The sequence below is a fragment of the Oncorhynchus mykiss genome, chromosome 15, assembly GCF_057628025.1.
Source record: "Oncorhynchus mykiss isolate SJ-2025 chromosome 15, ASM5762802v1, whole genome shotgun sequence".
Taxonomy (NCBI): Eukaryota; Metazoa; Chordata; class Actinopteri; order Salmoniformes; family Salmonidae; genus Oncorhynchus; species Oncorhynchus mykiss.
This window is the reverse complement of record NC_143036.1, coordinates 29,001,910-29,022,070: the sequence shown is the minus strand read 5'-3', so window position 1 is coordinate 29,022,070 and position 20,161 is coordinate 29,001,910. Positions and strand designations below refer to the sequence as shown.

General features: G+C 42.5%; 1 protein-coding gene across 1 annotated transcript in view; it reads left to right on the top strand.

Moving 5' to 3' along the window:
* Positions 1-18: 18 nt before the first annotated feature.
* smchd1 (structural maintenance of chromosomes flexible hinge domain containing 1) overlaps positions 19-20,161 on the top strand; it is a 38,257-nt gene continuing 18,114 nt past the window's right edge. The window contains exons 1-22 of the mRNA XM_036944232.2: positions 19-518; positions 892-967; positions 1,207-1,365; positions 1,614-1,696; positions 1,895-2,028; positions 2,470-2,584; positions 2,671-2,790; positions 2,955-3,121; positions 4,078-4,171; positions 4,529-4,742; positions 13,831-13,939; positions 14,046-14,229; positions 14,450-14,647; positions 14,989-15,102; positions 15,239-15,345; positions 15,451-15,533; positions 15,657-15,773; positions 17,517-17,594; positions 17,839-17,964; positions 18,079-18,223; positions 18,497-18,596; positions 18,749-18,821. Of these exons, the coding sequence (XP_036800127.2) occupies positions 309-518; positions 892-967; positions 1,207-1,365; positions 1,614-1,696; positions 1,895-2,028; positions 2,470-2,584; positions 2,671-2,790; positions 2,955-3,121; positions 4,078-4,171; positions 4,529-4,742; positions 13,831-13,939; positions 14,046-14,229; positions 14,450-14,647; positions 14,989-15,102; positions 15,239-15,345; positions 15,451-15,533; positions 15,657-15,773; positions 17,517-17,594; positions 17,839-17,964; positions 18,079-18,223; positions 18,497-18,596; positions 18,749-18,821 (2,806 nt within the window). The 5' untranslated portion in view covers positions 19-308. The remainder of the gene's footprint in view (positions 519-891; positions 968-1,206; positions 1,366-1,613; positions 1,697-1,894; positions 2,029-2,469; positions 2,585-2,670; positions 2,791-2,954; positions 3,122-4,077; positions 4,172-4,528; positions 4,743-13,830; positions 13,940-14,045; positions 14,230-14,449; positions 14,648-14,988; positions 15,103-15,238; positions 15,346-15,450; positions 15,534-15,656; positions 15,774-17,516; positions 17,595-17,838; positions 17,965-18,078; positions 18,224-18,496; positions 18,597-18,748; positions 18,822-20,161) is intronic.

The window sequence follows — 20,161 nt, the reverse complement described above, 5'->3', positions numbered from 1 at the left end:
CCTCGTAACAGACCAAACGTTTTGCAACGGAATTCAACCAATGAATACACCCCAGCGCGTTTCCACATCCACAAAGTTGAAATTGGCTATATCCTAAAGAAATAATGAAAACAAAAATAGATTTTTGGTGTAAATTGGATTTTATAGTTATGCATAATGTTAGCAGTTTGGTTAGGGTTAAATGTGAAAATAAATTGTCGAAATAGGCGGGGTTTAGGATTTTGCTGCAACTAGTGACGACACAGCCCACGCGATAGATGCGCAGTACATTGCGCATACTCACGACTTCTTTCACCTGAAGAAGAAACATGGCAGAGTCGGAAGGTGTGACAACGTCTGCTGTTGCCAATAGCAATAGAACACACATTTCACAGAGTAAAAATGGAGTTAACGGGTCAGATAAACCACATAAAAGTGTGGTAATATTCGACTGTCGTCCGGAAAGACACGACGCAATGGAGAGAGTTCTGGACATAAATGGCTTGGACTTCAACGACTTCCTTCAAGTTGTATCGAAGGTACAGTAGCTAGCTAGCTAGCTAAAGTCGTTAGTTATCCAGATATATGTTAGCCAGACAGCTGCCTGCTTGATTGCAAATTTGCAACAGCTGGCTCTTGAAAATTAATGAGTTCCCACGATTATTGACATTTAACTAGCAGCTCATTCGATAGCTTGGCTAGGTGGCGGATCATGGGAAGTGCATTGATCCAAAAATATAGCTGTCATTTGCCAATTTAATGTTTTAATGAAATTGTTAATAGCTTGCTAGCACGTGTTATATGCAAGTGTTATAAGCAAGTGTTATAAACAAGTTGTCAATACAATATCTAAACCATTCACCAAATTATCAAAACTTGTATATCTAACAACTATTTTCCATGTGTTGTTAGGAATTTGCCATTCCTTCCAACGAAACGTTTGTCTTGACAACAACGGACAGAAAAGGAATAGATTTTGACAGATATGGTAAGTGACATTCCAGTCAGGGCTACCAGGTGTAGTGCTAGAAAGAAATGCCAAAGGGAAATGCCAGTCATCAACTTTTTAATTGATAATTTAAAATAATAGGCATGTTACTTGGATCAATCAGTGAAAATGTTTTTGGTATACTAATAGTCAGGCATTGGGTCACAAATATGCCTTTTATACAAGGGGAATAAGAGGTGAGCGACTACGTTATGTTGTTGATATGTCATCTCTTTCAGAGAATCTTCAACAAGGAAACACTCTCCACCTGTTGCAGACCGAGGACCAGATCCTGCCCGTGGCAACTAAGGAACACATTGTGTTTCTCCCTCACTATGACACACTGGTCCAGAGTGGCATGTATGAGTACTACGCTAGTGAGGGCCAGAATTCTTTACGTGAGTGCCTCTGAAATACTGTACCTTCTCCAGCCCAAACCAACAATATTACAGTCCTGTGTGTATTCATTAGCCGTGTTCACACTGCACCACACTGAATGAAATGTCTATGCTCAGCACTTACAACCAATTTTCTACTCTGTGACGCTTTGAAGTTACTGGCCCGGGCTGATTTTGTTCCAGAAGAAGCTGTGTTAAAAGGCCTATAGTTAATTAAAGCCTTGCCCCCCCCCCCCCCTCCCCAACAGCGTATGCCTTTGCAGAACTAATCGACAATGCACTGTCAGCTACATCGCACAACACAGGAGTGAGGACCATAGACATCCGATTGGTGAGATACTACTGTGGATTAAAAAATAAATTTTTACTCTCCCTATTTTTCTAACAATTGTAAACCTCATATGGTCTTGAATGAATGTGATGCATAAGTATTATGATGTTTTCATATAAAGGTCAGTGTTCTGCACCCCTACAGTATTGATGGAATGGGACACAGAGGTAGTTGATTGTTTCTCATCTCTTCCCCCAGCTGTTTGATGAGTCCTTGGGGAAACATGCAGTGGTTATCATGGACAATGGCTGTGGAATGACCTCCAAACAGCTTAATAACTGGGCTGTGTACAGGCTCTCCAAATTCAGCAGGGAAAGCGGCATGTTTTCAAGGTTGGTTTAGCAAGAGTAGGGCCAGGAGTTTTTCCACATCACTCGATCTGACCTGTTCAGGTGTCTCGATCAGACAATGCAGTCAGACCCATCTCCAGAGTGGCGCAGAGGTCTAAGGCACTGCATCTCAGTGCGAGACATCACGACAGACCCTGGTTCGATCCTGGGCTGTATCGCAACCGGTCGTGATCAGGAGTCCCCTAGGGCGGCGAACAATTGGCCCAGCGTCTTCTAGGTTCGGGGAGGGTTTGGCCGGGGTAGGCCGTCATTGTAAAATAAGAATTTGTTCTTAACTGACTTGCTAAGTTACATTTTTTTAAATGACTCACAGTAAATGTATATTAAAATGCACTTTCCAAATAATTAAGTATACACTTGAAGTTCGTTTTTGGTGCTTTCCATGTATCTATCGTCAGTGATTATCCTGTTTTGTCTCACTAGTGATCATGCAGGGTATGTTCGCCCTGATCCAGTCGCTCGCAGTCTCAACAGTGATATATCATATTTTGGAGTAGGAGGGAAACAAGCAGTGTTCTACATTGGACAGTCAACCAGGGTAAATGTTCCTCTGTGTTCTACCATATTCCCCTAATGGACTGTGATGCGCTACTATATGACTTGATATCTCTGTCTTTGTTAAAGATGATCACCAAACCAGCGGGCTCCCCAGATGTCCATGAACTCATCATTTCAAAAGAAGAATTTGAGAGGAAGGAGCGGAACAAGGAAGATATTTACAGTGGTTTCATCAGAAACCGGAAGGTAAGGGATTACTCCCAGATCACTCAAAATGTTGATGTGATCTCCGAAAGGCGTCCTCAATCCGTCCATTTGGAACTTTCAGTATCGGTGGCAAACTGCTATAACCTTCCCTCAGTGGCCATCCTCTATTTAATGAAAGCCATGTTCAATTCTCCACCCCGCAGATGGCTGACTCGTCCCACGTGAGAGACGACGAGGAGCGCTTCCTCCATGGGCTGATCGCTGAGGAGGTGGGAAAGGACAGCTTCACGGCCGTGGTGGTTACGGGAATCCAGCCTGAACATGTCACCTTCCTCAAGCAGGACTTCCACCTGTGGACCAGAGAACTGGCGTGAGTCTGCTCACCCATCTGACGATCCCAATATTATTTAATTGAGAAGGTATAAGGGCATTCCATAGAGACAGCGTGTGAGAAGTCATGGTCCAATGACTGTACCTGCTAGCAGCATGTGTCCAGTGTCCGAAGCTATATCATAATAGTCGGTAGATGGCTCCATTTGGATAATCACTGTTTGCGTCGCCGAACAAGAAACTATTAAAATCCAGTTTTTCGATTTCCCCCTCCCCAAATCAACACCAAACATGGATTCTGTTCCATACCTGTTTGTCATGTTAATCAGCCTCGCAATATGGGCACCATGCTGCCCCAGACTGGAAGTACAGGAAATGTGTGCACGCAAAGACAGAAAAAAAACGATGGGGATCCATATTAGATGTTGCTTTGGTAGCATCTAAAAACTGGATTTAATAGTTCACTGCTCAGCGACGCAAAGGGCGACTCCAATATACCGATTTATGGGTGAAGCTTCAGACGCGTGACAAATGTTGCTAGCAGGTTGGACCATGATTTCTCAGACGTTGTCTCAGGTATGAAACACAGACCAGTGTAGACACAAAGTGAGAACCCAACATAGAATCCATGTTTGGTGTTGATTTGGGGAGGGGGAACTGGATTTGAATAGTTTCTTGTTCACTGCTCGGCGACGCAAACAGTGATTCTCCAATTGGAGCCATCTACCGACTATTATGGGTGTAGCTTCGGACGCGGGACACATGCTGCTAGCAGGTACAGTCATTGGACCATAGCTTATCTCACACGCTTTCATTATGGAACACCCTTAGACCATGTCTCATTAATTAGAGGTATAGTATTGGGATACCGCCTGCCCTGCACCGTCCCAAATAGCCACCACCACCTTTCAATCCAATTGGTTGTTGTCCTCTTTTGATTTTACTCTTTGAAATCCATTAACAAGTTATTGAAATTACAATCTGCTTTGTTTTCAGCCACTTGTATCACTACTACATTCACGGCCTAAATGGGAATGACATGAAAGCCTCCTACCGAAACTCTGATTGTGTTTCCAACATTGACATTCAGGTAAGATTGTCATTGTATTTAAATAACCATGTAATTATGTTATTTTATGGTAGTGCTACAGACAATAGTCATCCAAGAGCATCTATTCAATCTTTGAAGATGTATGTTTTATAACTCTTATTTTATTTTACCTTTATTTAACTAGGCAAGTCAGTTAAGAACAAATTCTTATTTTCAATGACGGCCTAGGAACAGTGGGTTAACTGCCTGTTCAGGGGCAGAACGACAGATTTGTACCTTGTCAGCTCGGGGATTTGAACTTGAAACCTTTCGGTTACTAGTCCAACTCTCTAACCACTAGGCTACCCTGCCGCCTCTAATTTTGTGGTACTATATTGATATTTATCTACTGTTCAGATCTCTCTGCTGGAGAAGTTCCCCAAGATCCCTCGCATGGTGAACCTCCGAGAGATCGACAACGACATGCAGACGCTCTACATCAACACGTCGGCTGACACATTCGAGTTCAAGGCCTGCACAGACGTTGACGGAATAGTGGAGGGGGTCCTGAGGTACCACCCCTTCCTCTATGACAGGGAGACCTACCCCGAAGACCCCTATGCCATACCAGGTAACCTAGGCTGTACCCCAAATGGTACCCTATTCCCTACATAGTGCACTAATTTTCACCAGAACCTAATAGGCATTGACTGCTATGTGTAGAGGGTTGCTGTCAGATGTTTGGACACATTGGTCACGGTCAAGTTTTTAAATTGCAGTAGTTCACAGTTAAGCTTTTAAAGTCTTGTGAAAATCTCATTTTTAAAAGCTCATACCTGAAGAATGTTGTTGACTCGTCCTTTACTAGTTGTGGCCAAAGCATAAATTTGAGAACCCACTCAGTAAAATCCTATCTCAAACTTTAAAAAATTAAAATAGCTTGGAATTTCTTGACATTTTATTCAACTAGGCAAGTCAGTTAAGAAGACATTCATATTTACAATGACAGACGACAAAAAGGCAAAAGCACTCCTGCGGGGAAGGGGGCTGGGATTAAAAATAAAAATATAAAAAATAAATAACATAAAATGTCACAAGAATGACATCATTCTCCAGTGTGGAAAGGAGACTAAAGGAGACACAGGCTCAGGAGGGCGCACAAACTAGGTAGCAAGCCAATCGATCCATAGTTTGTTAGTTGCTGTATAGGCTTTGTCCTCTTTCCTATCTCGCCAGTCACTTCTATTTCAAACTACATAGAACAGAAATAGAAACGCAACACTTTCAATGATTTGACTGAGTTACAGTTCATGTAAGGAAATCAGTCAATTAAAATAAATTCATTAGGCCCTAATCTATGGATTTCACATCACTTGGCTCGGAGTAATTAAAACTCGTTTTTCAACCACTCCACAAATTTCTTGTTAACAAACTATAGTTTGGCAACTCGGTTAGGACATGTACTTTGTGCATGACACACGTAATTTTTCCAACAATTGTTAACAGACAGATTATTTCACTTATTCACTGTATCACAATTCCAGTGGGTTAGAAGTTTACATACACTAAGTTGACTGTGCCTTTAAACAGCTTGGAAAATGTCTGAAAATGATGTCATGGCTTTAGAAGCTTCTGAAAGGCTAATTTACATCATTTGAGTCAATTGGAGGTGTACCTGTGGATGTATTTCAAGGCCTACCTTCACACTCAGTGCCTCTTTGCTTGACATCATGGGAAAATCAAAAGAAATCAGCCAAGACCTCAGAAAAAAAATTGTAGACCTCCGCAAGTCTGGTTCATCCTTGGGAGTAATTTCCAAACACCTGAAGGTACCACGTTCATCTGTACAAACAATAGTACGCAAGTATAAACACCATGGGACCACGCAGTCGTCATACCACTCAGGAAGTAGACGCGTTCTGTCTCCTAGAGATGAACGTACTTTGGTGTGAAAAGTGCAAATCAATACCTGAACAACAGCAAAGGACCTTGTGAAGATGCTGGAGGACACAGGTAAAAAAGTATCTACAGTAAAATGAGTCCTATATAAACAACCTGAAAGGCCGCTCAGCAAGGAAGAAGCCACTGCTCCAAAACCGCCATAAAAAAGCCAGACTACGGTTTGCAACTGCACATGGGGACTTTTTTTTTCAGGAGGAATGGGCCAAAATTCACCCACCTTATTGTGGGAAGCTTGTGGAAGGCTACATACAACATTTGACTCAAGTTAAACAATTTAAAGGCAATGCTACCAAGTACTAATTGAGTACAGTCGTGGCCAAAAGTTTTGAGAATGACACAATCATTTTCACAGTCTGCTGCCTCAGTTTGTATGATGGCAATTTGCATATACTCCAGAATGTTATGAAAAGTGATCAGATGAATTGCAATTAATTGCAAAGTCCCTCTTTGCCATGCAAATGAACTGAATCCCCCAAAAACATTTCCACTGCATTACAGCCTTGCCACAAAAGGACCAGCTGACATGTCAGTGATTCTCTCGTTAACACATGTGTGAGTGTTGACGAGGACAAGGCTGGAGATCACTCTGTCATGCTAGATAGATAGATAGATAGTCCAGCAAGCGCCAGGACTCTCTCCTAATGTTGATTCAGCTGCGGGATCGGGGCACCACCAGTACAGAGCTTGCTCAGGAATGGCAGCAGGCAGGTATGAGTGCATCTGCATGCACAGTGAGGCAAATACTTTTGGAGGATGGCCTGGTGTCAAGAAGGGCAGCAAAGAAGCCACTTCTCTCCAGGAAGAACATCAGGGACAGACTGATATTCTGCAAAAGGTACAGGGATTGGACTGCTGAAGACTGAGGTAAAGTCATTTTCTCTGAATCTGCTTTCCGAATTGTTTGAGGCATCTGTAAAAATGCTTGTCCGGAGAAGACAAGGTGAGCGCTACCATCAGTCCTGTGTCATGCCAAAAGTAATGCATCCTGAGACCATTCATGTGTGGGGTTGCTTCTCAGCCAAGGGAGTGGGCTCACTCAAAATTTTGCCTAAGAACACAGCCATGAATAAAGAATGGTACCAACACATCCTCAGAGAGCAACTTCTCCCAACCATCCAGGAACAGTTTGGTGACGAACAATGCCTTTTCCAGCATGATGGAGCACCTTGCCATAAGACAAAAGTGATAACTAAGAGGCTCTGGGAACAAAACATCGATATTTGGGTCCATGGCCAGGAAACTCCCCAGACCTTAATCCCATTGAGAACTTGTGGTCAATCTTCAAGAGGCGGGTGGACAAACAAAACCCCACAAATTCTGACAAACTCCAAGCATTGATTATGCAAGAATGGGCTGCCATCAGTCAGGATGTGGCCCAGAAATGAATTGACAGCATGCAAGGGCGGATTGCAGAGTTCTTGAAAAAGAAGGTTCAACACTGCAAATATTGACTCTTTGCATCAACTTCATGTAATTGTCAATGAAAGCCTTTGACACTTGTGAAATGCTTGTAAGTATACTTCAGTATTCCATAGTAACATCTGACAAAAATATCTAAAGGCACTGAAGCAGCAAACTTTGTGGAAATTAATACTCAAACATTTTGGCCACGATGTAAACTTCTGACCTACTGGGAATGTGATGAAAGAAATAAAAGCTGAAATAAATCATTTTCTCTACTATTATTCAGACATTTCACATTTTAAAAATAGTGGTGATCCTAACTGACCTAAGATGTTTAATCCTAGTAAAAATTATGTATCAGGAATTGTGAAACTGAGTTTAAATGTATTTGGCTAAGGTGTATGTAAACTTCCAACTTCAACTGTATGAATCTGTTGGTCACAAAAAAAAGTAGGGCCGTGGATTAAAAAAACATAATAAATTCTCGGTATCTGGTGTGACCCCCATTTGCCTCATGCAGTTCTACGCATCTCCTTGACATAGACTTGATCAGGTTGATTGTGGCCTGCTGAATATTAGCTCAATCCTCTTCAATGGCTGTGTAAAGTTGCTGGATATTGGCGGGAACTGGAGCATGCTGTTGTATACGTCGATCCAGAGTATCCCAACCATGCTCAATGAGTGGTGACATGTCTGATGAGTATGCAGGCCATGGAGTGACTGGGACATTAAAATCAAATTGTATTAGTCACATGTGCTGAATATGACCAGTGTAGACCTTACAGTGAAATGCTTACTTATGACCCCCTAACCAACAGTGTAGCTTAAAAAATATATACAAATATGTATGTGATAAAAGTAACAAGTAATTAAAGAGCAGCAGAAAAAAATATAACAATATGTACAGAGTTAATGTGCAGGGGAACCAGTTAGTTGAGGTAGTATGTACATGTAGGGAGAGTTAATTAAAGTATGCATAGATAAAAGTGGCAGTGGTGAGGGGAGGGGGCAATGCAAATAGTCTGGGTAGCTGTTTGACTAGATTTTCACGCGTCTAATGGCTTGGGGGTAGAAGCTGTTTAGAAACCTCTTTGACCTAGACTTTGCGCTCTGGTACTGCTTTCCGTGCGGAAGCAGGGAGAACAGTCCATGACTAGGGTGGCTTGAGTCTTAGACAATTTTTAGGGCCTTCCTCTGACACCGCCTGGTATAGAGGTCCTGGATGTCAGAACTTGGCCCCAGTGACGTACTGGGCCGTTCTCACTACCCTCTGTTAGAGTTCGACCGATTTTAGGATTTTTCAACGCCAATACTGATTATTGGAGGACCAAAAAAAGCCGATACCGATCAATCGGACGTTTTTTTAATTTATTTTTTAATTTATTTTTTTAATAATGACAATTACAACAATACTGAATGAACACTTATTTTAACTTAATATAATACATCAATAAAATCAATTTCGCCTCAAGTAAATAATGAAACATGTTCAATTTGGTTTAAATAATGCAAAAACAAAGTGTTGGAGAAAAAAGTAAAAGTGCAATATGTGCCATGTAAGAAAGCTAACGTTTAAGTTCCTTGCTCGGAACATGAGAACATATGAAAGCTGGTGGTTCCTTTTAACATGAGTCTTCAATATTCCCAGGTAAGAAGTATTATGTTTTGGTTATTATCGGACTATTTCCCTCCATACCATTTGTATTTCATTAATCTTTGACTATTGGATGTTCTTATAGGCACTTTAGTATTGCCAGTGTAACAGTTGAGCTTCCATCCACTATGTTAATATGTTGATGTGGTTACCAAGCAACTTGAAGCTCACAACCTGCTCCACTGCAGCCCTGTTGAGTGGGGGTGTGCTCGGTCCTCCTTTTGCTGTAGTCCACAATCATCTCCTTTGTCTTGATCACTTTGAGGGAGAGGTTGTTGTCCTGGCACCACACGGCCAGGTGTCTGACTTCATCCCTATAGGCCGTCTCGTTGTTGTCGGTGATCAGGCCTACCACTGTTGTGTCATCAGCAAATGTAATTTAATGATGGTGTTGGAGTTGTGCCTGGCCGTGTAGTCATGAGTGAACAGGGAGTACTCATGACTGCACGGCCAGGCACAACTCCAACACCATCATTAAATAATCAGCTTCCAGGAATTGTGTACAGATCCTTGCGACATGGGGCTGTGCGTTATCATGCTGAAACATGAGGTGATGGCGGAGGATGAATGGCCAGACAATGGGCTTCAGGATCTTGTCACAGTATCTGTGCATTCAAATTGCCATAGATAAAATGCAATTATGTTCATTGTTCGTTGCTTATGCCTGCCCATACCTAAACCCCGCCGCCATCATGGGGCACTCTGTTCATATCGTTTACCTCTGCAAACCGCTTGCCCACACGACGCCATGCACGCTGCCCGGTACAATCTTTAAACTGGGATTCATCTGTGAAGAGCACACTTCTCCAGCGTGCCATTGGCCATCAAAGGTGAGATTTTCCCACTGAAGTCTGTTACGACGCCGAACTACAGTCAGTTCAAGACCCTGGTGAGGATGACAAGCAAGCAGATGAGCTTCCCAGAGATGGCTTATGACAGTTTGTGCAGAATGGGATGGCATGATTACATGTGATCTGCAGTTGTGTGCCCGTTTGGACGTACTGCCAAATTATCTTACGGTAGAGAAATTAATGTTAAATTCTCTGGCAACAGCTCTGGTGGACATTCCTTCTGTCAGCATGCCGATTGCATGCTCCCTCAACTTGAAATATCTGTAGCATTGTCTTATGTGACAATTGCACATTTTATTGGTCTTTTATTGTCCCCACACAAGGTGCACCTGTGTAATGGTCATGTTTAATCAACTTGTTGATATGCCACACCTGTCAGTTTGATGGATTGTCTTGACAAAGGAGAAATGCTCACCAACAGGGATGTAAACAAATTTGTGCACAACATTTGAGAGAAATAAACGTATGGAAAAGTTCTGCTATCTTTTATTTCAGCTCATGAACATGGGACCAACACTTTACATGTTGCGTTTGTATTTTTTGTTCAGTGTATGTGGTTTGTAAGAATTGGCCTGTTGGCTGTTTTTAGAAGCAGTTGTGAAGCTAGAATGCTAACGTTAGCTTAGAAATCAAGCCAAATCAGATCCTCCATACAACCAACTCGCCATTCCCTTCGATTTTAAATCCTGTGGAAACCGAGGTAGCTGTAGTTGACTCCTATATGTAGCAACAGGTGGTTGGCCTGCTTAGCTCCTAGCAATAATTTGTTAGATAGCAGTCTGCATTAGTTGGAGTAGTGCCCTAATAGTTCCGTCATGTTAACAAATCCTGATTCAATCCATACTATACAGTAAGTAGCCGTTCGATATTGGCATATAAAAAAAACGCAAGACTGCTAGGCAGTCTGTGCATCCCTACCCCACCTGGAGTTGGTTGATAATTTGAATTTCCAAGTGTATGCGTGTCTCATTGACTGAGCTGGCAAATTTAGCTTTTTTGGGCGGTATTCGCCCCAACCACTGTTTCTACTCAGGCCAAGCTGGGGCATAGAGAAGCTGCTTTTTAACTTCCTTAATTATACTTTTTTGGAAGGACATGTATCAAATTAATATTGTCATACATTTTAGGTAATTATTTAATATCTTTAACACTTGCCAGATACTTTAAATCACAGTAGGCCCTGTAAGATAAGTCAGGTGTTCCCATACTAACCATGTGATTTTTTTATTTTAAATAAACAGCCAATGTTTACTTATTTGGGACTATGACAGTCAATTGAAAATCATTCAAACATAATTTAAGATTTGTTTTCTCAACTCACCATCACATACTTTTAACGTGGGGCTATGACAGTCCATTGCAAATTAGTCTGACGTAATGTATCTCATCTCAACACCACTAATGAGATGGGTGTGCTTGATGCATGTCGCGTCAGAGCTTCTCAAATTCGGCGGGCGTGGTCGACAATGCACAATTCATCTGTCACATCAACCTGGATCGATATTTGGTTTTAATGCAGACGAGAGCACTGAATCCAGCTTCACACAGATATAAGCTGGTGACGGGTACCTTGAGTTGTATGGTGCTTTCAAGATAAGTGGGAACTCTGAAAAATACGAGGTCATATCATGACGTCATTGATCTTCAGGTCGGAAAATCGGTGCTCCAGAAAGTGGTCCGAGTTCCCGAGTTGGATGACTGTTCAAAATTATTTTTCCCAGTTAGAGTCCCCCCCCGAGTTTTCAGTTGTCTTGAACGCTCTGAAGTCAGAGATTTCCAAGTTTACAGATATTTTGACTGCGCCATTAATGCTCAGAGGTAAATGGCAGGGTATTCCCTTTCAGTCAGGAATCAAAACTACTACGTAATGATCCGTGAATGCGTTGTCTGCAACATTTGTCACATGATAGCTCTATCAGCTGTTTGATTCTACTGTTCAGTTTCCCATGTCTCTTACATGATTTTCTTTTAATTACACAGTCAACCGATTTACATTTTTTTATTTAATCATTCATTAATTTAATGACAGCAGTTCCTCTCTCAATGCAAAAAATATTTCCAACTCTCCCCCTCTAACCACCAAGCCTCTGTATGAAATGGAACGTTGTCATGCTCTGATCCCATATCTCCACATAGTTTTGCGAACACTTGGGGGATGTGTTGTTGTTTTTTTTTTTTTTTTTTGTGTGTATTTTATTAGGATCCCCATTAGCTATTGCAAAAGCAGCAACTACTCAGGTTTGCTGTAGTTTACAGTTGAAGTTACCTGCTGCAGTATATCGCCGAGTTCTGTGCGAATCTCTTTTGCAGGCAGTTGCTCTCGGTGTATCATACAATGTGTCTATGTGGCAGAGGGAGACACATTCATAACGAGTGCCGATGCCTGCCCGCTGTCCCGCCATAGATGGAGCAAAAGCCCAACAGTCGATCTATTTGTCAAAATAGCCACGCCGCAAACCCGACATCCCCTGTGCCGTTTTATACTCTGTATTCACGAGACGGAACAGTGAATAGCATCCCCCGAAATGTAATAATAGCAAAGTTAACCAGAATATTTCAAAACTATGAAATAACACATGGAATTAGTTAGTCAGGAGTGGGGGGCCCCGGTGCACAACTGAGCAGGAGGACAAGTACATTAGTGTCTAGTTTGAGAAACCGACGCCTCACAAGTCCTCAACTGGCAGCTTCATTAAATAGTACCTGCAAAACACCAGTCTCAATGGTTACAGTGAAGAGGTGACTCTGGGATGCTGGCCTTCCAGGCAGAGTTGCAAAGAAAAAGCCCTATCTCAGACTGGCCAATAAAAATAACCAATTAAGATGGGGGGGAGAACACAGACACTGGACAGCGGAATCCTGACTAGGAGGCCAACATCCCAGAGTCGCCTCTTCACTGACTTCGAGACGGGTGTTTTGCGGGTACTATTTAATGAAGCTGCCAGTTAAGGACTTGTGAGGTGTCTGTTTCTCAAACTAGACACTCTAATGCACTTGTCCTCTTGCTCAGTTGTGCACCGGGGCCTCCCACTCTTTCTATTCTAGTTAGAGCCAGTTTGCACTTTTTCTGTGAAGGGAGTAGTGCAAAGCGTTGTACGAGATCTTCAGTTTCTTGGCAAGTTCTCGCATGGGATAGCCTTTATTTCTCAGAACAAGAATAGACTGACGAGTTTCAGAAGAAACTTCTTTGTTTGTGGCCATATTGAGCCTGTAATCGAACCCACAAATGCTGATGCTCCAGATACTCAATTAGTCTAAAGAAGGCCAGTTTTATTGCTTCTTTAATCAGAAGGACAGTTTTCAGCTGTGCTAACATAATTGAAAAACGGTTTTCTAATGATCAATTAGCTAATTCAAGTTATTAATTTTAAAAGGCTAACACAACGTGCCGAGTGATGGTTGCTGATAATGGGCCTCTGTACGCCTATGTAGATATTCCATTAAAAATGTACAACTATAACAATGTCTGCACTGTATTTCTGATCAATTTGATATTATTTCAATGGACAAAAATTGACAAAACATGGACATTTCTAAGTGACCCAAAACTTGTGTGTTTGTGTAAAAATACAATTGGTTGAAAGAACAGATGACTCGGTCAACAAATATACTTTTTAGTCAGGTACCGTTTTTTTTATTTTATTTTGTCTCAGGATTTAGAACATCCTCTCGCGGTCCCATTTTCATATCAGGTGACCCCTAGTTTGATAACCACTGATAGAAGTGTCATAACGTACTGAGATATTATGGCATCTGAAATGAACATTTTCTTGTAAAGCCCATGTGATCTCATCTTTGAGTTCAGCAAAAGTCTGATTGCATTCTGTTCCCTCTATAATATTCACCAGCTACGGAAGAGGATGATGACAGTATCGTCCTGAACCAGGCCAGGGGGAAGAGGCCCATATTTGAGTGTTTTTGGAATGGACGTCTCATCCCATACACCACTGTATCCGAGTAAAGACTTTCAAAATGCTATTTTAATAATACATTTTTCTTCAGTAATGTATACTTTAACAAAAAAAAGGGTTAATGTTTGAATTCTGTGTTCGTCGTGTTTCAGGTTTGATTGGTGCGCATGGCCAAAGAAGACAGGGACAGTGCCTGCAGAGTGTTACAGCAGGTTCTCAGGGGTGCTGTTCACCAATGACAGGTTCCAGGTCAGCACCAATAAGCTCACTTTCATGGACCTGGAGCTGCAGCTAAAGAATAAGGAGACCTTATTCACCCGCATTGTCAATGGCCAGGTAGCTTCCTTTTGTCTGATGTTTATGTTCTATCACTAGCAAACCTCAGTCCTCTTGGGTGGAAGAAAATATTATAGCATATTTAAGCCTCAGAGCTGGACATCTTAACACCCATATTAGACAAATGTGATAACAGTATTACTGAATTACCACTATGATGTTGAACATTTAGTATAAAAAAAATTGCTGTGTTACTGATGCATGTCATTTCCCCTCCCAGGAACAAAGGGTTAAAATCCATAAGGAGTTTCACCAGTGGCTGAAGACCTGCCACGAGAAGTGGGACAAGCAAGTAAAGTTCAGAGGCTTCAAGAGAACCATCACACGAACAGACGTGACCACAAAGAAGATGCAATCTCCTTGGGCTACCTTCTCCTCCATCGAGTGGGACGGTAGAGCGTACAAAGCTGGTCAATACGTGAGCATCCTCTTCCAAAGACGGTAGAGCCTGGTTCAATCTCAATTTGTCTTTCCATGATTCCTTGCATCCTCTCTCATTGGCTCCTTCTCCACCACCACATTGGAGGAGAAAGTTCAAGGTTCCTCCCCTCAACCTTCTCCAATGCGTTCTGGGAAGGAGGCGAGGAGAGACAATGTAAGGAATTCAGGAAAGATTGAGACAGGGCAACAGAACTGTTTGGTCGCTGTGGTTTGAAGTGTTAATTAGTTTTCTTGTTTAGGCGTCTTTAAATACAGTCAGATAATTAAGTAGCTCATGTGTCGATCTCTAAAGTCTGTTCTCACTGCCTTTCCTTCAAGGTGAAGTCTCAGAAAACACAGCCCATCTTCTTTGGCTCCGTTATTCAGTTCCTACTGTATGGCGATCACGAGGGAGATGTCTACGCCACAGGAGGGCAGGTGCAGGTGGCCATGGTAAGACGTCAGACAAAATCATAGTAGTGACACTTTGTTCTACACACTATTATCCTAAAGAACCCCCATTGTCTTAACATATGCAATTGCATGATTTTGGCTGCAAAATCATCTGTTTTTGTATCGGTTCCCATAGGAACCAAAGGCGCTGTACGATGACATCAAGACAATACCCATCTCCAAAATCGACAGGGTGATTACCAATGCAGCCATCAAGAAGAGCATTGATGACGAACTAGCCAAGTGAGGGAACCATTTTGGATTTTATTCCCAACGTACATGAATGTGTTCATTATGCCCCAGTGGTTCATGGGTTTATGATGTAACATTGTCCCGTTTTTGCCCCAGACTCCCAGACAAGCTAAAAGTGACCTGGCCAGAGGGCAACCCCTGGACCCAGAACGATGTTCGGCCAGCAGGCACTCCACTAGGTACAGAGACGGACGCTCTGCACCTTACACAGTTGCTCCGTGCTATCTGCCAAGTGTGTTTGATACTGTATCCTAAGTATGCACATCTTTGTGAGTGACTGATCTCCTTTTCATTCCTTGCAGGACCTCTCCATGTGGAAATTCTCAACAAGAAAGGAGAGTCAATATCCAGGATACCATCAGCCATGCAAAACACAACACGGAAAGCACTTTCGATCGAACTAAAAGTTGTTTGGCATTGTGAGTTGATCTGAATCGTAAGAATGATTGCTGCTGTTACAGTTGAAGTCGGAAGTTTACATACACCTTAGCCAAATACATTTAAACTCAGTTTTCACAATTACTGACATTTAATCCTAGTAAAGATTCCCTGTCTTAGGTTATTTAGGATCACCAATTTATCTTAAGAATGTGAAATGTCAGAATAATAGTAGAGTGATTTATTTCATCTTTTTATTTCTTTCATCACATTCTCAGTGGGTCAGACGTCTACATACACTCAATTAGTATTTGGTAGCATTGCCTTAAAAATGGTTTAACTTGGGTCAAATGTTTTTGGTACCCTTCCACAAGCTTCCCACAATAAGTTGGGTAAATGTTGGCCCATTCCTTCTGACAGAGCTGGTGTAATTGAGTCAGGTTTGTAGGCCTCCTTGCTCGCATACACTTTTTCAGTTCTGCCCACAAAGTTTCTATAGGATTGAGGTCAGGGCTTTGTGATGGCCACGCCAATACCTTGACTTTGTTGTCCTTATAGCCATTTTGCCACAACTTTGGAAGTATGCTTCGGGTCATTGTACATTTGGAAGACCCATTTGCGACCAAGCTTTAACTTCCTGACTGATGTCTTGAGATGTTGCTTCAATCTATCCACAACATTTTCCTTCGTCATGAAGCCATCTATTTTGTGAAGTGCACCAGTCCCTCCTGCAGCAAAGCACCCCCACAACATGATGCTGCCACACCCGTACTTCACAGTTGGAATGGTGTTCTTCAGGCTTGCAAGCCTCCCCCTTTTTCCTCCAAACATAACGATGGTCATTATGGCCAAACAGTTATATTTTTGTTTCATCAGGCCAGAGGACATTTATCCAAAATGTACGATCTTTGTCCCCATGTGCTGTTGCAAACCGTAGTCTGGCTTTTTTATGGCGGTTTTGGAGCAGTGGCTTCTTCCTTGCTGAGCGGCCTTTCAGGTTATGTCGATATTGGACTTGTTTTACTGTGGATATAGATACTTCTGTACCTGTTTCCTCCAACATCTTCACAAGGTCCTTTGCTGTTGTTCTGGGATTGATTTGCACTTTTCGCACCAAGGTACGTTCATCTCTAGGAGACAGAACGCGTCTCCTTCCTGAGCAGTATGACTGCTGTGTGGTCCCATGGTGTTTATACTTGCGTACTATTGTTTGTACAGATGAACGTGGTACCTTCAAGCGTTTGGAAATTGCTCCCAAGGATGAACCAGACTTGTGGAGGTCTACAATTTATTTTCTGATGTCTTGGCTGATTTTCTTTTGATTGTCCTATGATGTCAAACAAAGTGGCACTGAGTTTGAAGGTAGGCCTTGAAATGCATCCACAGGTACACCTCCAATTGACTCAAATGATGTCATGGCTTTAGAAGCTTCTGATATGCTAATCGACATCAATTTCTGGAATTTTCCAAGCCGTTTAAAGGCACAATCAACTTAGTGTATGTAAACTTTTGACCTACTGGAATTGTAATGCGGTGAAATAATCTGTCTGTAAACAATTGTTGGAAAAATGACTTGTGTCATGCACAAAGTAGATGTCCTAACCGACTTATCAAAACTATAGTTTGTTAACAAGACATTTTTGGAGTGGTTGTGAAACGAGTGTTAATGGCTCCAACCTAAGTGTATGTAAACTTCCGACTTCAATTGTATATTTTTGGCGGACTGTTTCAACGGCTAGTGTGTGTATACCGTGTCATAAATAGTTTTCTCTCTACCTCCCTAGCACCTAATGGTGATGTGGAGACCAACTCTCACATTGCAGCACATTTGGCCAAGTGGGCATTCTGGTTCAGAACCATGGGTAATTGTTTTATTTTAATAATTTACTTTATTGTAATGATTTTAGTTTCCTCTCCTCTGTTTTTGTTACTAGCTAGTGATTTAGTGTTTGTCATAGTGTCTGACTCTCCGGAGGCTTATCAGTGTTGCTTCTGCATCTGCATTTCTTGCTGTTTGGCGTTTTAGGCTCGGTATCTCCTATAAGCTCTTTAGGACATCTGCCAATGTAAAAAGGGCTTTTTAAATAAATGTGATTCCCTGTACAGAGAACCTGAACAAGCTGGGGAAGTACACTCTGCACCTGAACACAATACTCAATGTCAATGAGAGCAACGCTACCGTCTGGGCTGGGAATCGGCTTCCCAACCACACACTGGACTTCTCCATTACTGGTAAGTTAATTTCTGAAATCAGACTGCCACACATATACATTATATGCGTCTCCAGTAGCAATCAGATCCATCTCCTAAACAACTGTTTCCTCTCTTTTCTCTCTCCTCTCCTAGAGGGCAGTGCAGAGAGGTTTGTGGTGGGCACAGTGAACACCCTGCTCCATGTGGGGGTGCCTTTCCACATCCCACTGGAGCTGCTGGATGAATACGGTCACCCTGCTCGCCCCCCTCCCAACCTCAAGCCCCTCCTGGAATGCAGGTAGGTTACACATAAAAATAGTTAAACACATTGTCATGTTTGAGATGTTTTGTTTTGCGTACTTTGTGTCTGTGCGGAGTATTTCCAAAGAATTTTCTAAAGCTATTAATTAAATGCGCTGATTCATTGATTGATAGGTGTTTTTATTTTCTGTTTGCACATCCCCTCTGTGTGTGTTGACTGTGTAATAAAGACGTTTCCCTGCAGGGCTCAGCCCCGGAGTCTGTCAGTCAGCTCCTTGCTGTTAAGCTGGTGGTTCTTACTGTGTTTCAGTGCCCTGGAAGTGAGTTACGAGGGGGTGACCGCTAGGGGGACCATTTTGACCATCCGAGGCGTCAGAGCCAGGGGGGCGGTGCAGCACTACCAGAGCAAGGTCAGAGACCCGCTGGTTTCCAGGGCTGCAGGGCTCTCACTTTACCTCTATCCAGATGAACCTCAAAGAAACAGACACTCGACTGAAAGCTTTCTCAAATTACGTCCCCAAGTAATGTGTGAAATATATGGGTCTTATTTTTATCTCGGCAGACGCACGACTTGAAAGTGGTACTGCCTGGCCTCAAACAGGACTCGCAGACTCTGAAGATCAGCCTTCTCCCTGGTAAAGTGATTGATTTAACTTGAAGTCACAAATTAAAGAATGTTTGTGCTCCTGGGTATTCAGAGAAAAATACTTGTTAACTTGGTAAACAGCGAATGGACCATTTGCATAAAAAAAAGCTAAATTGCATTAAAACTCTGTTTTAACAACCTGTGATTTACGGCAACAACTTGGGGGGGGGGGGTCTGCTGCTCTGCTTTGAGAAGAAATATCCTCTTTAATGGGGGGGGGTTTGTCGGTAGATCCAGACAAGGGGTTTAAAGTCAATGATTGCCCTGGTGACAGTTGCATATGCTTGAGGGCTAGTTAGGGTGACAACATGGGATAACAAAACACATTAACCACCCTTTAGGACTTATAAAACATATATGTAGTCCAAACAGTTTTACAAGCAGCACTGTATATACAGTCACCTCCAAATGTATTTGGACAGTGACATATTTGTACTCCTGCACTTTTTAAATGACACAATGACTGAGGTTAAAGTGCAGACTCCTTTTTAATCTGAGGGAATGATGAGTGAGGAAGTTAGACGTACGTATCATACCCTCCCCTGTTACTGTGATGGTGAGAGGTTAGCATGTCTCAGCAAAAAAAGAAACGTCCTCTCACTGTCGACTGCATTTATTTTCAGCAAACTTAACATGTGTAAATGTTTGTATGAACATGACATGATTCAACAACTGAGACATAAACTGAACAATTTCCACAGACATGTGACTAACAGAAATGGAATAATGTGTTCCTGAACAAAGGGGGGGTAAAAATCAAAAGTAACAGTCCGTATCTGGTGTGACCATCGGCTGCATTAAGTACTGCAGTGCATCTCCTCCTCATGGACTGCACCAGATTTGCCAGTGCTTGCTGTGAGATGTTACCCCACTCTTCCATCAAGGCACCTGCAAATTTCCAGACATTTCTGGGGAATGGGCCTAGCCCTCACTCTTCCGATCCAACAGGTCCCAGACGTGCTCAATGGGATTGAGATCATGGCAGAACACTGACATTCCTGTCTTGCAGGAAATCACGCACAGAATAAGCAGTATGGCTGGTGGCATTGTCATGCTGGAGGGTCATGTCAGGATGAGCCTGCAGGAAGGGTACCACATGAGGGAGGAGGATGTCTTCCCTGTAACGCACAGCGTTGAGATTGCCTGCAATGACAACAAACTCAGTCCTATGATGCTGTGACACACCGTCCCAGACCATGACGGACCCTCCACCTCCAAATCGATCCCGCTCCAGAGTACAGGCCTCGGTGTAACGCTCATTCCTTCGACGATAAACGCGAATCCGACCATCACCCCTGGTGAGATAAAACCGCAACTCGTCAGTGAAGA